Raw genomic sequence first — 19,587 nt, forward strand, 5'->3', positions numbered from 1 at the left:
TTGGTGATTGTAGGTCGCACGTAGTCAAGTTTGTCTCGCTCCCCTACGTAGTACATGCACATGCACTTTTCCTTTGCAGTTCAGGCAGCGGCAAGTGGCGCCGTGCCGTCTTTAGCTGAAACTTCTTCCCGCGCATGCGCATGCAGCCAGACGTGCTTCTTTACCAACTTTTGGTCCTGCTCCTAATGGCCCTGGCCATGGCGCTAGCCCAGGAAAATGGGATCCGAGGAGAGCGTGCGTGTCGTGCGTGCTCTTTTTGTTCCTTGGCGATTGGCATCGAGCAAGCAAATTAAAGCATCGGGGGAGCTTCGCCGTTGCTTCCTCTGCTCCGCTCCACTGTCGTATCTGGAGTAAAGCCATCGGGGCATCAAACTAAAACTATATACACGAGCGCTCTATCCTTAAAAAGCGTCGCGTACTGCACCACGTGAAAATGAACAAAACTGGTCCTTATCTCAAACTTCAACACAAAATAACTCCAATCTATAAATATTTCACGAAATGGCCCCTTTTTTGCATGACGCCCGTGGCTAGGGCGCCATGCTAAAGAGCATGACGCCCCGGGCTAGGGCGCCATGGTAGCGACATGTAGCATGGCGCCCCGGCCTAGGGCGTCATGCCAAATAGCATGACGCCCTAGCCCGGTGGGTCATGCTATCTAGCACGGCGCCCTACCCCGGGCGTCATGCAAAAAGGGTCATTTCGTGAAATATTTTCAGATTATGGTCATTTTGTGTCAAAGTTTCAGATAAGGGTCAGTTTTGTCCATTTTCACCTGCACCACCACATCATGCTTTTGGGAACCGGTGCTAACTTATCCACTGTCAAGTGTCAAGCTTAAAAGTGTATATCCTAAATATTTGATCACAATATCTATATGTAAATCGCCTGGTTTTTGGAATTATGATCAGTCAATTTTTGATCCGTTGGATCGGGCTTTGCGATTCGTGCTGTTGTTTTTTTCTTTCTCTGGTGTGAACGCTTTTGGGTTGGACTCGCTTCGTTGACTGACCGCTTTTTTCTGGGCCAGTCGATTTGATATGGGCTCGTTCCCTCGTCTGTGCTTGTGCCCGTTAAGTCCGACCTGTTATTCTGCCCGAGGCCCATCCCGACTAGGAAGGTGTACCGGCTGCTTGTTGCCCCCCCCCCCCCCCCCCCCCCCCCCCCCACTTCTCGTCTGTGCGGTCAGTCACTCCCTTCTCTCATTGTTCATCGCGTTCTGTCTCCTCCTCTCCCCTCGCTGGCTAGGGTTAGTCGATTTTGTTGCGTTCTGTCTCTTCCTCCTCTCTGATGGTACCTTTTGTTCTATAGATCTGCGTGAAGCTTATCAGTTTGATGCTTTTTTGTAGGTTTCTTTTGCTCTGGTCTTTGATGGTGCTCGGATTCAGTGCCCCCCTTCTTGGATCCGTGAGGAGATCTGCTTTTTCAGGTATGTATATGCTCGAATCTCTCGTCCTTTTGATTAGTTCTAGTTCGTGGTTTAGGTTTGATGCTTGGTGCGATGCGTTTGTGCAAGCATGCGTTGGCTAGGGTTTGCCAGTCCCCTCCTCGTTCTCATACTGAAGCGGGATTGGAGGTGTAGATTTGTAGCCCTCTATTCTGTAGTTTTTTTGTTAATGTTTTGTTGCTAGGGTTTCTTAGGTTTATATTTTTCTTGTTCCAATCTGCGCCATGTTGAGCCTTTGTGTGATGTTGGCCCCATCTTTTAAGCCTTTGTGTGATGTTAGCCCCATCTTTGAGCCTTTGTGCTAGGGGTTCTTAGGTTTATATTGTTAATTTTTCTTGTTCCAATCTGCGCCATGTTGAGCCTTTGTTAGTCTTAGATTGTTAGGGTTTCTCAATTTTCCTTCTTTTATGTTCCAATCCACCATTAGGTCTTATACTGCAGTTTTGGATTTGAATTGCCTATTAGTTTTATATTCTTTTTTAGATGTGTTCTTTTTGCATGTTCTAGGTGTTTTTTTCTGTGTTTTAAGGGCTTATTTTCTGAAAAAGATCATTCATTTTTTGTATCTAGTGTGTGTATAATCATTGATAGTTATAGGTAGTAGGGTAGTTGTTACTTGAGTGAAAGAAGGTTTGATTTTTTAGCCTAAATGTTGATATCTTGTTTTTTGCCTGAGCAGTTTAAGAAGTTGTTGAATTCAATTTTTTATGAGCATTTTAGTAAGTAGTGTTAGTATGATGTTATAGTATTTGTTACTAATTTGTCAAAAAAATTATTCTTTTGTTGCAGGCATGGTTTGCCCTGTTTGTCGTTGTCCAATTTTTTGTGTTTTCTAGTTGGGTTGCTTGTTTATTAAGTTGTTTGTTATCACTGTTGTGTAGTATAAGCATAATTGCCTTGGTGCCAAAAATTGTTATGCCAATGTTTGACACTGTGCCAAATATTGGCTACTACTTTGGTAGGTTACTGGTTTGTCTTGCCTATCTCACAAAAAGTTGCCAATAGTTTGGCAAGTATTGGTATTGCCAATTTTTGTCAATGCCAACTTTTGGCTAGCCAAATTTTTGGCAGCAAACCATCATGCTCTATAACTGTAAAGAACTTGGTTGATATGTTATTTTTCTGCAGTTTATGTTTGTGGTTCTAGTTAATGTTCTTTTTGTTCCTTGGCAATTGGCATCGAGCAAGAAAAGCCTAGGGGGAGCTTCGCCGTTGCTTCCTCTGCTCCGCTCACCTGTCGTATTTGGAGCAAAGCGATCGAGGCATCAACTAAATAGTATATATTTTTATCAAGAGCAATCTATCCTTAAAAAGCATCGCCTACTGCACCACCATCATGCTTTTGGGAACTGGTGCTAACTCATCCACTGTCAAGTGTCAAGCTTAAAAGTGTATCCTAAATAGAGTATTTGATTGATGAACTTGTCGCCCCCACAGGCAGTACAAATGATTTTAAATTATAAAGAAGAAGATTATATTATGTGCATGGAGCAAAGACGGGTGGGGTGGAGATCTATGCTGCTCCAACGTTGCACCCACTCAAAGATGCAAATTCTGCTAGCTTTAGCTCCAGGGAGGCGCCCATTTTAAAGATGCAAATGCTCCGGCCAATGCGGCCCAGCACCCCCTTTACTACGATGATGCTCTGGTATAGTCCTGGCCTCTAACTTGTACTATTTTCTAGGACATCTCACAAAGACAAAAGAATGTGCATAAATGTGACCAGCTAAACCAAGCTTCGACATGAATTGATGCATTTAGTGCAAATTGTAATGCTTACGTACACTTTTGAGCACTGTTCAAGAACTCGGCCGAGTTACCATTTAAATGCCCATTTAATCACTACTCGGTGCCTAACTGAGGCGAATAGCGCATACTCGGTTCATTAAATGGTCAAGCCGATTAACTGGCATTTAATCGGTTGTCAGACGATTAACTGGTTGTCAAACCGATTAATCGGTGATAGGTCAGGTAACTATTTGAGTATTTGCGGTCTATGAACCTTATTACCTAATACCTATTATGCTATTTGTGTTGAACCTTATAGTGAATTATTCCATGTTCACATGTGTGGCTACTATTTATCTTGTTATGTGTGGCTGCATATTGCCAAGTTGTGTGGCTGTCATTTTAATTTATCTTATCATGTCTCATGTGTGGCTTCTTGTTGTCACATGTATGGCTGTCGTTTACTCATTTATCTTGACAAGTTTAGAGCATATACAAATGCATATCTATCTTCTATCATCAATTTTGCAGGTTTGTTGCCTTCCGGTTTGGATGCATCATGACCAAACTGTCCACGTAACAATTCTACCTATTGTGGGGCTGTTTTCTCATATTTTAGTATAAATGTATAATACGTGCCTGTGAACAGTGGATTATATGGTGTACAATACGTGAAAAACTAGTTACATGTTGCCAATATATTCTCATGTGCAGCCGATTAATGATCGACCGATTAATTCAGTTAAGTGGCCGATTAACCGATTAATTGCTAATCAGTAGTCGACCGAGCAGTTACCAGTTACCGAATTCTCGAACAATGCTTTTGAGGGATTTGTGGTGTGCAAAGTTTAGTTTTTCTTTAGGGATCCCCACACTTTATTAATTTGAACCAAAGATCAAAGGGACACAAAGGGAGTCATGCGGGTGTAGAAGCCACAAGTGGTGACCCGCAGTAAGCAAAACAGAAAATTTTACAGGTTTGTGTGCGCCTTGATTCGTTGCTCGGCCTTCAAACATGAAATCGCAGCTAGCAAAATTTGCTCTTCTTCTTTCTATCTTATTCAGGATTGTGATATGCGGCCCTCCAAAACCCTGTTTGATATCATCCACAATCGGTTTTCAGGGGGGCAAAGATTTTTTTAATTGTTTGTCAGGGGAAAAAGGTTTAGTTGAAAGGAAGGGTCCATGGAAGCCCTGTATTAAGCCCGTCGATGTAGCATTTTTGCACGTGTAAACACAGAGGCATCTTAGCCCATCGGGCTTTGCAGTCCGTTTTGAGTGCACCTATAACGCCTGGTCTGGGCCCTAGTTCAACACGGTAACCAGCACAAGCCGGCCAGCGGGCCTGAGTCCAACACCCGAAGGAAAAAAACTTCCTCAGGCCCGCTTCTGCTACCGAAGGAAAAAAACTACAATTTGTGTAGGTTTCGGAGGGAATTTTTTTTTGCGAGAGGTTTCGGAGGGATTCTCGTGTGATCGTGTCAATATTGCTTGGAAACACAGCGCGTCGATCGCGGCACACGAACGCGGAACGCCGGCGCTTCTTAGGGGCAACGAAATCAATGGCGCCCACCGGCTTCTGCGACCTGCCGACGGAGGCCCTGGACGACATCGCACGGCGCGCGCCGGGCCGCTCGACAACGTCGCCTGCTCGGCCGTCTGCCGGTCGTGGCGCCGGGCGCTCAAGACCACGCGCCTCCGCGTGCTCGAACGCCCGAAGCTGCTGCACCACATCCATGTGGACCCTCGCTGCGAGTGCCCGACGTGGCGGCCGACCATGCTCCACTGCGACTCCCGTGGGAGGGAGCCATGGACCAAGAAGATCTGCCTCTGTGCCAGGGAGTCTGACCGCCCCGTCGGCGTCGCCCTGGACAGCAAGACCGACTCCGCGCACCCGGCGTGCATCATCGGCTCCTCCTACGGCTGGGTGGTCACCGTCGACAGGGCGTGCAGCCTGGCCCTGCTGGAGCCGCTCACCGGCCGGCGGTTCCCGCTGCCTCCCGTCACCTCGTCGCTCGACCGCAGCGAGCAGGTCATCAAGAACGTCAACCAGATGGGCCAGAGCACGTTCCACAAGGCGGCATTGGCACCCGGCCGCCGGCTCGGCACCTACGTCGTCATGCTGATCCACAGCGGCAGCTACGGCCTCTCGTTCCTCGCACCCGACGCCCAATGCTGGACGGCGCTGCAGGCACCAGCATGGGCACCGAGGAACTACCAGTACCAGGACGTCGTGTTCCACAAGGGCGCCTTCTACACGGTCGGCGTCGACTCCGAGCTGAACTCATGGGTGACGGACGGGAGCTCCGCCGGCCTGCGGGCGAGGCTCGTCACGAGCCCACGGACGGAGCCGGTGTGGGCCGTGCTCGTGGAGTCGACGACCCGGGACGAGCTTCTGATGGTGAGCACCCCCAAGGATGATGGCGGCGGACCGTCCTCGTGGAGTCGGCTTGACGTGTCGCGCTATGACGGCGGCGGCCTCTGAGAGCACGCCGGACCAGTGTGTGCCCCAGACCCGGCAAGTGGCTAGGTTGGGGTCTCAGGTCGTAGATGTTAGGGTTGGCTGCGATGTCTGTTTGGTATTAGGCCCAGGCTATCTGCGCCCCTTCATCAACTGGATAGGTGTAGCGACAGTTGGTTGCTTAGACGGCGGCTTTAGTCTTACTGTTGTATGACCTTGTAAGGTCTTGTGAGAATAATTAATAAAGTGGCTGTATGCATCGCCCAGATGCAGAGGCCGGGGGTCATCCTCCTTTTCTAAAAAAAAAAACGTGTCGCGCCACGAACGAGAGCTTGACGGCATTTGGATCCCGTACGTGAACCGTGGTGAAATGGAGATCTTGGTGAAGGACAACATCGCCTTGTGCGTCCCAAGGCGTGGCGAGGCGCCTATGTCCACAAGCAGTTGGTTTTATTCTGTAGATTATGAGTCGTCTGATTCGACGTCCTACGCTTGCTCGCTTTGGCGCTATGGTAGTTGGTTTCTGCCCTACATTGCACCTGAATTTTATCACTATTAGGTCCGGGAAAGATGGCAAATGTAATTCAACCCGGTTTTTACTTTGTGTGGAATATGTGAAGACTGCTCGGTAAAGAGATTGTTTCTGGGCGAAGTGGCGAAGTATCTAGTGAAAATGCTGATTCGAACTACCATGGAAGATGTCATGGCTGGGCCTAACCCTGGCGCGATGCTCGAGAATGCCAGGGAGTGGATCACGGCATCAAGGACGACCGTGATGAGAGGTGGCTCGTCAGACCGCCATGTGGACGCGGTCATATTATATTTCTTGTCAGTAAAATAGAGAGCTAGACGGTTACATTCTCAAATCAAGTGTGTCCATTTAAATGTCAAGAAATTTGAATGTGTCCTACATTACTCGGCAGTCATCGTCATAGTTGTTTGATAGCAGCCATTCATGCGAAAATAATTTAGAAATCGAGCACTAAATCAATTTGGAAATCAAACCATTGATGCAATTAATCAGCTAGACAGTTAATTACGTATGCAACTATTTAGGTCCATTTGAATATGAATTTTTTTGCACTGAATCAATTTAAAAATTGAGTTATTAATGCAATTAATTAATTTTTTAGACAATTCTTTATGCCTACAGATAATTAGAAGTAGAGATTTTTCCAATTAGTCAAATAATTAATTGGTTTGGTTGGCAGCTAATTAGGCACGCAGAGAAATAGGTAGATCATTAACTTTTTTATACTTAATTAATTAAGCAAGCAGTTAGTCGTGGCGAATCATTTTGAAAGCGCTCATGGGCAAGAACGATCAACGGACTCTCAGTTACATAGCCAAGCACCGAGCACCGCTTGCCAACATGGGCAATGGCCACCATGCGCTCGTGACATGGGCGACCTAGCGTTCACCAAGATGGATGAAGTCTATGCTCCGCGGGATGTCCACTCGCTGACGGTGGCCGAAATGTTCGTGGGTGAGGACAACACGACACAACACTAGCTAGGTGGTTCATGCTACAATAAAAAAGAAGAGTGTTACAAAAACAGGAAGGAAAAAGAACTAAAGCCACCAAGTGGTGCATGGTGTTGGAGAAAGAAAGAGTGTTCCAAATAATAAGAGAAAAAAAAGAAAGAAAGAGTATTCTAGGAAATAAGTAGGAGCGAGAACTAAAGTTGGCGAGGAATGAGAAAAGTGCGTCATTGGATAGGGCTTTTGTGTTGAACCCGGGTGTTACAGATATTGCGGATAGCCCGTAGCAACGTACGGGCGTTCTGCTAGTATTCTGTAGATTATGAGTCGTCTGATTTGACGTCCTACGCCCCCTACGATTGCTCGCTTTGGCGCTATGGTAGTTGGTTTCTGCCCTATGTTGCACCTGAATTTTACCACTATTAGGTCCGGGAAAGATGGCAAATGTAATTCAACCCGGTTTTTACTTTGTGTGGAATATGTGAAGACTGCTCGGTAAAGAGATTGTTTCTGGGCGAAGTGGCGAAGTATCTAGTGAAAATGCTGATTCGATGAAAATCTGGAAACTTGCATCCCAATCCATTGGATCTTTAACACATGGCACAGATGAGAGGTGGGTTTGCTAACCAGCCACTTATGGCTATTTTTCATAGGCGAAGTATCTAGTGAAAATGCTGATTCGATGAAAAATCTGAAAACTTGCGTCCCAATCTGTTGGATCTTTAACACATTCAGTAGTATGTTAGTTCACGTGTATTACTGAATATATTAGTTCTTTGTAATATGCGTCCCAATCTGTCTACGATATCTGATCATTCTAATGGTGATTCGGGTTGTTTGATTTTCCTTCTATTTGTGTGACGAGCATTGTAAACTTACAAAATAATCTACTTTCATTAAAAGATTCACTAGGTAATTGAAAACAGAGGATCTCGACTACTATTTAAAATCCAGAAGAATAACATAGAGGGACCATTGAGCAACTTGAAAGAGCTCCGATACAAGTGCATGTTTTGGGAATTCGTCTTGTCACCATCTGCTTACACGTTTGCTACATAATGGAAAGAAAAGGGTAGGGAGAATTTCACAAAATGAGTAGTTCAAAGTGCACTCAATGTTACGGTGGATAAAACAAAAGGGACATGCTACACATTAGTCACTTTTTTCCCGCTACACTGTCGCATAGCAGGTAAATGTATGTGCCAACCTGTGTGGTGTGTACGTACCACGCCATGAGTACAGCCAACTTCAACACACGACCCCAAACAGGCGTCCGTTTTACCCAGATTTTATCCGTTGGGGTAGGGCAATTAGGTGGTGTCTGGCCGTTTTCCTGGATGCGCCGGTCGTGCGCTCAACGCACAGCCGGCATGTCGGCCGCATCCCATTTGGCTTGAGGCCCTATGTGACTATGCAAATAACCAAATAAATAAAGCATTGCAAATAGTTTACAAAACAAATAATTCCACGTCCAAATAAAAACACAACCAAATAGTTTTACAACCCAATCGAATTCTTGAATAGAAATGAACTTATACATCTACTGGTTGTCAATGTGAGTCCATGTGTGCTTGACCAAGTCATCCTAGAGTTGCATATGACTATGCCAATCACGTATTTCACAATGAAATTGAGCAAACTGTTCAAAGGTTGCAGGTTCTTGATGCTCAGGCTCAACATTTTTACCCTGAAAATCAAACCTTAGTCGTAGATGCAACTTGATATAAGTGCATGTCTTGGGAATTCGTCTTGTCACCATCTGCTTACACATTTGCTACATAACAAAAAGAAAAGGGGTAGGAGAATTTCTCAAAATGAGTAGTTCAAAGTGCACTCGAAGGTACGGTGGATAAAACAAAAGGGACAGGCTATATACATTAGTCGCCTGAAAAATATTTTCCGGACAGTCAATTTTTTCCCGCTACACTGTTGCATAGCTGGTAAATGTACGTGCCAACCTGTGGTGTTTACGTACCACGCCATGACTAACCATCACCCGACGATGCCATGCAACCGTAACCTGTCGTGTTTACGTATCCATGATCCTGATGTGACTTTGCTGCTTTTTTGTCTTCAGTCCACGGCCAGATGCATTTTAGATTGATTCATGAACCAACTAACTTTGTAGATCGGTCAGAACAAAGCAAGTAATGATACATTTAGCTAATGGACATGATTAGCAGTGGCTTCTCAGGCCTCATGCAGCCACTTAACAGTGATACGTTAGGACCAGCGCACCAGAACAATAACTGCCGCCGATGAAACGTGTAGATGAAATGGATTCAATCTGAAGACACACGAACAAAGACGAACGACGACCAGATCTGAACAAATCCACCAAAGACATATCCACATGATACACACCTCCACGCGTCCACCGACGATGCTAGACGCACCACCGGGACGAGTGTTGGGCGGGAAGAACCTTATTTCATCTTCAAGGAGGCACCGCCCTCTCGGCTTTCTGAGCAGGACAAAAAAGCTAACAAAACTGGAAGGAACATATAAAAATAGTCCTCCCGCCGGCAAGGGTCGGGATCCATTGCGCTGCCATGGTCCTAAGAGCATCTCCAGCTGCGCCCCAACAGGCCCCACATGCCCCTTTTTTGTCGTTGGCGCCGAAAATTCGGCCCAGCCGCGCCCCCAAAAGCCCAATTTTCGCCGGCTCGGGCCGATTTTGGCGCCGGCGGACCCAGGCCGAACGCGGCGTGCTGGGGGGGGGGGGGCTGGGGGCGCCGGGGAAACATATTTTAGCGCGAACGGGAATGGGTCCGCCGAGTCAGCGACTTGCCGCCTTCGTCGTCCTCATCGCCTCGGTTCCTGCGGGAATCAATGCCAAGCCTGCCGCGTTGCCGTGCCGGTCAGCCTTCCTTTCCTGCCTCACGGGCGGCGCAGTGAAGGCGCCGCGACGCGCGTCCCGCCCGCTCCCGCCACGCGGCACCCGGCGGGCAGCTTCTCACCGCCCAAGCTCGGCTATAAAAGCCGACCACCCCACCGGTGAACGCCACAGTCGCCATTCTCGCCACTTCTCGCCACCGAAGCCCCTCTCTCCCACTCTTCCCCCGTTGACGAGCAATGGCCGAACATTACCCAGGCGACGACGCGGCAGCGAACGACTTCGGCCGATGCCATCTACGCGAGGACGAGGCGCGCTTCCTCTACGAGGCCGACTACTCGGCGCCCCCGGACATGCGGGTGCCGGGCTCGTGGAGGCTGAGCGCCGGTGGCGTCCCGGTGCCCCCGGTGCCCACCGGCGCTGAACGGCGTGCTGAGATAGCGCGCACCCGTTCGTCGCTGTCGGAGGCGCAGCGGAACGAGCCGAGCTACGCCGCCGACAGCCACACGCTGTGGGCGATGTACTTCGACCGCCGCCACGCCGACCAGGTCGCCTCAGCAAACGCCCGTGCCCCGCGGCCGCCTCAAAGCCGACGGGCGGCGCGAATGGTGGGGCGTGCCCGGCCGCACCCTCGAAGCCGTCCTCGCCCACATCGACGCCGGCAACACGTCGCACCTGGAGTACCCGACGCCCCCATTGTCGGTGTCAAAACCGGCAGATCTCGGGTAGGGGGTCCCGAACTATGCGTCTAAGGATCGAAGGTAACAGGAGACAGGGAACATGATGTTTACCTAGGTTCGGGCCCTCTCGACGGAGGTAATACCCTACTTCCTGCTTGATTGACTTTGATGAGTATAGGGGTTACAAGAGTTGATCTACCTCGAGATCGTAGTGGCTAAACCCTAGCTGTCTAGCCTGTATGATTATGATTGCCCCTACGGACTAAACCCTCCGGTTTATATAGACACCGGAGGGGACTAGGGTTACACAGAGTCGGTTTACAGAGAAAGGAATCTTCATATCTGCATGCCAAGCTTGCCTTCCACGCCAAGGAGAGTCCCATCCGGACACAGGGGAATGCCTTCCATCTTGTATCTTCACGGCCCATGAGTCCGGCCCACGTCGCATAGCCCGGACGCCTGAGGACCCCGTAATCCAGGACTCCCTTAGTAGCCCCTGAACCTGGCTTCAATGACGATGTATCCGGCGCGCAGATTGTCTTCGGCATTGCAAGGCGGGTTCCTCCTCCGAACACTTCAAAGCTGCTCTCTGAACAAGAGATCTATATCCGGCTCTATTCAATAGGTTAACATTACAACCATAAAAGCTTAATATTTTAGAATATATCCATTAACGGCCCTTTCCAGCGAAACGCCATGTTCAGCTCTGTTGTCATCTCGAACCGTTTTTTGGGCCTCCCGCTTCGCGTTTCAACACGCGACTTCCACTGACACGTCTTGTCAAAGCAGAGATCGTGCCCCCTCATTGCGGGATTCTCATTAAGACAGATTTGGGTAATCCAATCGTGCCGTTCGCACGACCCCTTGGGAATAGGCAAGTTTTAATGCTCGGGGGGGGGGGGACGCTCTATATTCACTGTCTTTATAAGGGGATAAGAATCCACCTTTTCACCCCACACCTTCTTCTTCCTCAGCCCATCCGCCCTTGAGCTCCAGCGCCCAAGCTTCGATCCCCTTTGCTCCCAAAAAACACTCTAGCCATGTCCGGATCCGGAGCGTAGGGTAGGTGGATGGCCTCCTCTGTCACGGAGGGGAACATCAAGGAGCTCCGGGAAGCGGGTTATTTAGCCAAGGAGATCGCCCACCGGCTTCCGGCCAAGAAACAGATCATTCCCACTCCGGAACCCCACGAGAGGGTAGTTTTTATTCCCCATTTCCTTCGCGGACTAGGATTTCCCCTTCACCCGTTCGTCGGTGGCCTTATGTTTTACTACAGGCTAGATTTCCATGATCTAGCCCCCAATTCCTTCCTCAATTTTTCGGCGTTTATCGTCGTGTGTGAGGCGTTCCTCCGCATACCTCCCCACTTCGGCCTATGGCTCAAGGTCTTCAATGTGAAGCCAAAAGTGGTGGATGGTCAACACGCGGAGTGCGGCGGCGCTATGGTGAGCAAGCTCCCCAACGTTACTTGGCCTAAAGGCACCTTTGTAGATACTATGAAGGGGTGGCAGCAGGGGTGGTTCTATGTCACGGAACCCCGCGAATCCACATGGGCCACCTCCCCCGAGTTCAGGTCTGGGCCTCCAATGCGGCTTACATCCTGGCTCAAAAAGGTCTGGACTGGGCATCGTCCGACGAGGTGACGATGTTGCAGAGGCGCATCAAGAGTATGGTGGACAGGAATACAAGTCTTGCCAGCGTGATCCAAGTGATGCTCTTTCGCCGGATTCTACCCTGCCAAAGCCGGGCTCATCACATGTGGGAGTTCGACCCGGCCAGTCCCCGGACCCTGTCGTGGTTCTAAGACTGACAGTAGAATGGGGGGTAGGTACGAGGAGGCAAGATCTCAGCTATGGTGAAGTTGTACACACAAGGTTTACGAGTTCAGGCCCTTCACGGTGGAAGTAATAGCTCTACGTCTCGGTGCCCGGAGGCGGTCGACTGGATTATATGTGTGTGGAGTTACAGGGGGTGCGAACCCTTGTCCCCGAGGAGGGGGGTGGCTTATATAGAGTTCGCCAGACCCCTCCCTCCCTCAGTTACACAGGGTTTAAGGTACATAAAGATGGGGCGTTTCTGGTAACGCCAGTAATAAAGTGACATAAATGTCCATTAAGTCTACAGAATAAACGTCTGACCATTGCTATTCAGAGTGACTTTAGGTCTCCTGTCTGTCGAGTGATTCCTATTACGGTCGAGTGTACTTGAATCTACCGAGTGGAATGCTTCTAGTCGAGTGGATGATGGTATCCCTTGAATGCTTCTGACTTTAGGGTAATGTCCTAGGGCAGGGCGTCTAGGTCAGGCCTATGACCCTACCCTAGGTACATAGCTTTACCATTAGCCCCGAATGGTTCAGGGTTCGAGTGGAGAAGGAGTTGAAAATACTTCCGACTCAATTTTTGCGCTTCGGATGCGTCTTGCTGGGATCGATGAACAACATGGTGACTTCAACTTCTTTTTCAGTCGCCTTGATCCATTCTTAGTTCGTCGAGTGAACTTTTACTACTAAGCTTCGAGTGTTGGTATGGGAAAAAATCTTCAGTCTGACAGGTTGCTCTGCTGCTCGCGGATCTTGCGGGATTCGAATTTCCGGGAAGCGCGCGGGGCGGAGGAGGCCGCGGTAATTAGAGAAGATTAGGCAGGGGCGCCTCGATCCCCACGCCACCTTTTTTGCCACGTACTGCGTGCGCGACTGTTGCGGGATTTGACGGGATTGTCCGGGCGCACAAGTCAGTCACTCGGGAGAAGACCTTATATAAGGCGTCGCGGCTGGGGTTTTCTGCATAGTGCACCTCATCTCCTCTCTTCCTCCTCTGTTTTCCATCGCATCCACCTCCTCCATCGGCGCCGCCGCTCTGCCCGAACTCCACCCTCCGCGATGGGGAAGGAGAAGACGGTGGCTCTGGAGCGCGCGAAGATGGCGACGGCGAAGGCGAAAGGGAAAAAGATGAGCTGGGGAGGGTCCTCGTCGAGATCCGGCTTGCCGCCCGGCTGGATCCAGGGCGATTGGATTCGGTCGACGATCCAGCAAGACGACATCGACGATCTGGTCGAGGGGGGACTGATCCCCCACGGATCTGGGCGGCTCCCAGAGGACGAGACCGAGCCGCGGCCGCAGGAGGGTGAGTGTGTTCTCCTCGCCACCCATGTTGACCGCGGTTTTTCTTTGCGTCCCCATCCTTTCTTCCGAGGCTTCTTGAACTTCTTTGGAGCACAACCTCATCACTTTTCCCCCAACACCATCACATACCTCGCTGCATTCGTGTCCATGTGTGAGAATTTTCTGGGTTGTCGACCACACAGGGGTCTCTTCAAACACATTTTCACCTGTCGTTCTTAGTCGGTCAAAAAGGCCAATCCGAGTGACGAGAGGACGCATGTGATCCAGATGTGTGGGGGTCTTGGGATCCAAATGAGAGGCAAGAGTACCTTCCCAGCCATGATTCTTCCCGAGTCAGTCAGAGGGTGGCAGTCGTCCTGGTTCTACTGCAAAGACCAGCCGACTCCAGGCCAGTCTACTGGACTTCCCCCCTTTTCCATGGCTCGAGTTGAGAAGCCCTCTGCCTTGAAAGTGACTCCGGCGGAAAAAGCGGAGGTGAAGGTGTTGGTCGAGCAAGTGGTCCAGCTCGTTCGTGACGGCGTGACTGGCTTGGATCTGTTGGGCGTCTTCCTCAGACGACGCATTCAGCCACTTCAAGCTCGTGACCATCTGATGTGGATGTATTCGGGCATTGATGATACCCCTCGGATCCACCCAGAGGAAGTCGACGAGGATACAGTGGCGCAGTGGCTGAGGGGCATCACTGGTAACAAGGATAACCCCAGAGGGTCCAGGAGGATCCCTCCACTCGACAACTCGTATGAACCAGACAAGGTCCAACTCTAAATTTCCGAGTGTTTTCTTGATCTATCGTGTAATTTCTTTTTGCCAACCGACTGACATTTGTTCCACTTGTTGTCTTTCAGGCCCTCACTGAGATGTACTCGATGCCCAACAGAGAGCAGGGGCAGGATCTGGAAGGGGAGGCGAGCGGAGGCGAGAGCGGCGAGTGGCACTCTGATGGGGGAGAAGACGACGAAAGCGACGACTCTGGCAACAGTGAAGAAGTCGACTCACCCCTCGCACCGAAAGGCGATCCAAACAAACCCACGACCCGGCAAGTATTCGTGGCAAAGCGACTGCGCAGGCTGGACAGACCTCAAAGCGCCCTCGGGCGTCTTCTCCAGCGCCGACTGAGAAGGCCCCGAAGCAATCAAAAGCTACGCCATCAAAACCGCGGAAGGCCTTGCCCAAGATCAAAGTGACCGTTCCCATTGCTTCCGGGTAATAGTTGGACTTGATTTCTTGGTTTGGCATGAATTGAATTTTGGTCGACTCATTTTGGCAGACATGACCGACTGAATCTTGCGATTTGTAGTGCTGCTACCTCTGAGACTTCTTCTTACAGGAATGAAGACGAGGAAATGGAAGATGCAGTCACCTCTAATCCGGGTACGACTCTCGTAATCCTGTCTTTACTTTCTCGGTTGTTTTGTTGGTCGACTGAATTCTGGCAATTGATTCTTTTTGCAGCTCCTCCCAATGTCATTGATCTTCCAGACGACGACGAGGATGTGCCGCTGAGGCCCATGGGAAGAAGAAACAAGAAGACATCATCTGGCAAGGTGCCTCAGTCGACGCCAATGATGGAGCCAGTGATCCAGGAGACCGGCGATGCCAACCAGACTTCTGTGACTTTTGTTGTACCATTGTCGAGTGCCCAGCCTTCCGCATCGACTGCGCAGACTCCAGCCGATCCATCTTCGCTCTTCGCTGCACATCACGTCCCAGAGGACCAAGTGGGTGCTGCCAAGGAGGCTATTCGCCAGGCGGGCATCACGATGGAGCAAATGAAGGTGGTCCGGGAGGCCAGCCAAGCTGCCTACGATGCTAGCTCAGCACTTCAGAGCAACGTCTAGGTTGGTTGATCACCGACTGACCCTTTAGCTTGTCGCTTGTTCTGTTAGGATATGCTACCTGAAAACTTTCCTTGAGGGATCTTTTCATCAGTCTGCGTTTTGCATTTGTACACCCAGTGGGTGTTTTAACTTACTGCTGAATACTTTTGCATCTTGAGTCGACTAAGTTGTGTCGATTGAGTCTTTGAACTAGTGGGGGCACGCTGAGTGCACCCACTGGGTGTAGTCCCCGAGGCCATAGTTGACCGCGGGCAGTCGACTGTGGTCTTAGAATTGGAATTTTCTCACTCGGCCTGGACGGACCATGTCGAGTGGAACCTGGACCAGTGGGGGCACGCTAAGTGCACCCACTGGGTGTAGTCCCTGATACGTCTCCGTCGTATCTATAATTTTGGTTGTTCCATGCCAATATTCTCCAACTTTTATATACTTTTGGCAACTTTTTATACTACTTATGGGACTAACATATTGATCCAGTGCCCAGTGCCAGTTCCAGTTCCTGTTTGTTGCATGTTTTTTGTTTCGTAGAAACCTGATATCAAACGGGATAAAAACGGACGGAGAATATTTTTGGAAGATTTATGAAATATGGGATGAAGAATCAACGCGAGAAGGTGCCCGAGGGGGCCACGAGGCAGGGGGGCGCGCCCCTGACCCTCGTGGCCCCCCCGTAAGGCGGTTGCTACTCTTCTTTGGCCGCAAGAAAGCTAATTTTTGGAGAAAAATCTGGGCGAAGGTTTCAGTCCAATCGGAGTTACGGATCTCCGGATATATAAGAAACGGTGAAAGGGCAGAATCCAGAACGCAGAAACAGAGAGACAGAGAGACATATCCAATCTCGGAGGGGCTCTCGCCCCTCCCACGCCATGGAGACCAAGGACCAGAGGGGAAACCCTCCTCCCATCTAGGGAGAAGGTCAAGGAAGAAGAAGAAGTGGGGCTCTCTCCCCCTCGCTTCTGGTGGCGCCGGAGTGCCACCGGGGGCCATCATCATCACCGCGATCTATACCAACACCTCCGCCATCTTCACCAACATCTCCATCACCTTCCCCCCTCTATCTACAACGGTCCACTCTCCCGCAACCCGCTGTACCTCTACTTGAACATGGTGCTTTATGCTTCATATTATTATCCAATGATGTGGTGCCATCCTATGATGTCTGAGTAGATTTTTGTTGTCCTATCGGTAATTGGTGAATTGCTATGATTGGTTTAATTTGCTTGTGATTATGTTGCTGTCCTTTGGTGCCCATCATATGAGCGCGCGCGTGGATCACACCATAGGGTTAGTTGTATGTTGATAGGACTATGTATTGGAGGGCAAGAGTGACAGAAGCTTCAACCTAGCATACAAATTGATGCATACGGGATTGAAGGGGGACCAATATATCTTAATGCTTGGTGGGGGTTTTACCTTAATGAGCGTTAGTAGTTGCGGATGCTTGCTAATAGTTCCAATCATAAGTGCATAGAATTCCAAGTCAGGGATGACATGCTAGCAGTGGCCTCTCCCACATAAAACTTGCTATCGGTCTAGTAAAGTAGTCAATTGCTTAGGGACAATTTCGCAACTCCTACCACCACCTTTCCACACTCGCCATACTTACTTTATTGCTTATCTACCTAAACAGCCCCTACTTTTTATTTACGCGCTCTTTATTATCTTGCAAACTTATCCCACAACACCTACAAAGTACTTCTAGTTTCATACTTGTTCTAGGTAAAGCGAACGTCAAGCGTGCGTAGAGTTGTATCGGTGGTCGATAGAACTTGAGGGAATATTTGTTCTACCTTTAGCTCCTCGTTGGGTTCGACACTCTTACTTATCGAAAGAGGCTACAATTGATCCCCTATACTTGTGGGTTATCAAGACCTTTTTCTGGCGCCGTTGCCGGGGAGTCATAGCGTGGGGTGAATATTCTCGTGTGTGCTTGTTTGCTTTATCGCTAAGTAATTTTTATTTGCTGTTCTTAGTTGTTCTCTATCTTTAGTTATGGATATGGAACATGAAATACCAAAAAAATTAGGTTTACTTGCTACTCATGGAGATGGGGAACCTCCTAAAACCCTCGATGCTCGTTATGTGATAGATATTATGTACTACTTTGATAATCCTGAGAAAACCCCATTCAATTTTGTAATGGGAGACACGTTGGATCAACGTGAATACTTTAGGGATTATCGCTTGACTCAAAAAGGGAAACTATTATGGGATCAAATTTATATGTTGAAGTGGTATGCTCGGCAACTATGCTTGAGATATGATTATACTTGTTGCTCTAGGATGAAGGCTCCACACCTTCCCTTTTCATGCAAATTTAATGATAATAAAACTTTAGCTTCTTATGCTAATGGTATATATGATTACTATGATGTGGAACAAATATAAGACTTTGTTGCTTTTATGGGTGCTTATGAAATTGAATCTTTGTTCAAAGAGTGTGAAAATCTTTATGATGCTGTTTATAGACCTGAAAATTTAGCTATCCTTAAATATTGCTATGAGAATTATGAATTCAATTCCGATATTGATGAATTTATTGAGAAATTCTCCGCTGTCCAAGAAGAGACTAATATTTTGCAGGAGTCTATGGAAGAAGAAATTAATGACATTGTGAGCTCATTGGATGAAAAAGATGAGGATGAGAGCGAAGAACAAAAGGAGGAAGAGCGGATTGATCACCCGTTCCCACCTTCTAATGAGAGTAACTCTTCAACTCATACATTGTTTAATTTCCCTTCGTGCTTACCGAAGGATGAATGCTATGATGATTGTTATGATCCCGTTGATTCTTTTGAAATATCCCTTTTTGATGATGCTTGCTATGCTTGTGGCCAAGATGCCAATATGAATTATGCTTATGGAGATGCACTTGCTATAGTTCCTTATGTTAAACATGAAATTGTTGCTATTGCACCCACGCATGATAGTCCTATTATCTTTTTGAATTCTCCAAACTACACTATATCGGAGAAGTTTGCCCTTATTAAGGATTATATTGATGGGTTGCGTTTTACTACTACACATGATGATTTTGATAGATATAATATGCATGTGCTTGCTGCTCCTACTTGCAATTATTATGAGAGAGGAACTATATCTCCACCTCTCTATGTTTCCAACATGATAAAATTGCAAGAAATTGTTTATACTATGCATTGGCCTTTACTATGTGTGCATGAATTGTTCTTTTATGACATGCCGATGCATAGGAAGAGAGTTAGACTTTGTCATTACATGATATATGTTACTTTGTGCTCACTACTAAATTACAAATCATTGTTAATTAAAATTGGCTTTGATATACCTTGGGATCCGGGTGGATCCATTACTTGAGCACTATATGCCTAGCTTAATGGCTTTAAAGAAAGCGCTGCCAGGGAGACAACCCGGAAGTTTTAGAGAGTCATTTATTTCTGTTGAGTGCTTTCATAAAGTTTAAAAACAAAAAAATAAAGAGGGGAACCCAAAACTTTTCGAAAAGGAAAGTGAAAGTGAGAGAGACAAGCATTGTTGAAGTGGGGGAGCTCCTTGAACTTTGTTCATGCTCACTGAAACTTTGTGAATCTTGATTACAGAAACTTTTCAACAAAAATAATTATCCCCTTGTACAATTCCATTGTATTATAAAAATAATGTGCCAAGGTTTGCCTTTAGGATGTTTACAATGCTTGTTGGTTTGTACGGTGCAGGACAGAAACTTTGGCTGTAGTGCACGATTTTACATTTTTTTACTGGAACGTCAAATGGTTCTGAAACGTTTTTCACTGTCTTTCTATACAAATCGTTTATTTTTCCTAATTTTGGTAGAATTTTTGGAGTACCAGAGGTATGGTGAATGTTCATATTATTACAGACTGTTCTGTTTTAGACAGATTCTGTTTTTGATGCATAGTTTGCTTGTTTTGATGAAACTATCGATTTATATCAGTGGATTAAGCCATGAAAAAGTTATATTACAGTAGCTACAATGCAAAAACAAAATATGAAT

The 19,587-nt window shown here is 48.0% G+C and overlaps 1 protein-coding gene across 6 annotated transcripts; it reads left to right on the top strand.

The window, feature by feature from the left end:
- Window positions 1-1,168: 1,168 nt before the first annotated feature.
- Window positions 1,169-5,939, top strand: LOC120962040 (uncharacterized). Of its 6 annotated transcripts, none has more exons than XM_073511240.1 (3): window positions 1,169-1,249; window positions 1,350-3,095; window positions 3,707-5,939. In XM_073511240.1, the coding sequence occupies exon 3, from the start codon at window positions 4,953-4,955 to the stop codon at window positions 5,658-5,660; it is 708 nt and encodes a 235-aa protein (XP_073367341.1). In that variant the 5' UTR covers window positions 1,169-1,249; window positions 1,350-3,095; window positions 3,707-4,952; the 3' UTR covers window positions 5,661-5,939. The 6 variants fall into 6 exon arrangements, with proteins under 6 accessions (XP_073367341.1, XP_073367340.1, XP_073367339.1 ...); XM_073511239.1 differs by having other exon boundaries at window positions 1,350-2,799; window positions 2,885-5,939; XM_073511238.1 differs by having other exon boundaries at window positions 1,350-1,429; window positions 2,237-5,939.
- Window positions 5,940-19,587: the final 13,648 nt, after the last annotated feature.

The sequence above is a fragment of the Aegilops tauschii genome, chromosome 3 (assembly GCF_002575655.3).
Source record: "Aegilops tauschii subsp. strangulata cultivar AL8/78 chromosome 3, Aet v6.0, whole genome shotgun sequence".
Taxonomy (NCBI): Eukaryota; Viridiplantae; Streptophyta; class Magnoliopsida; order Poales; family Poaceae; genus Aegilops; species Aegilops tauschii.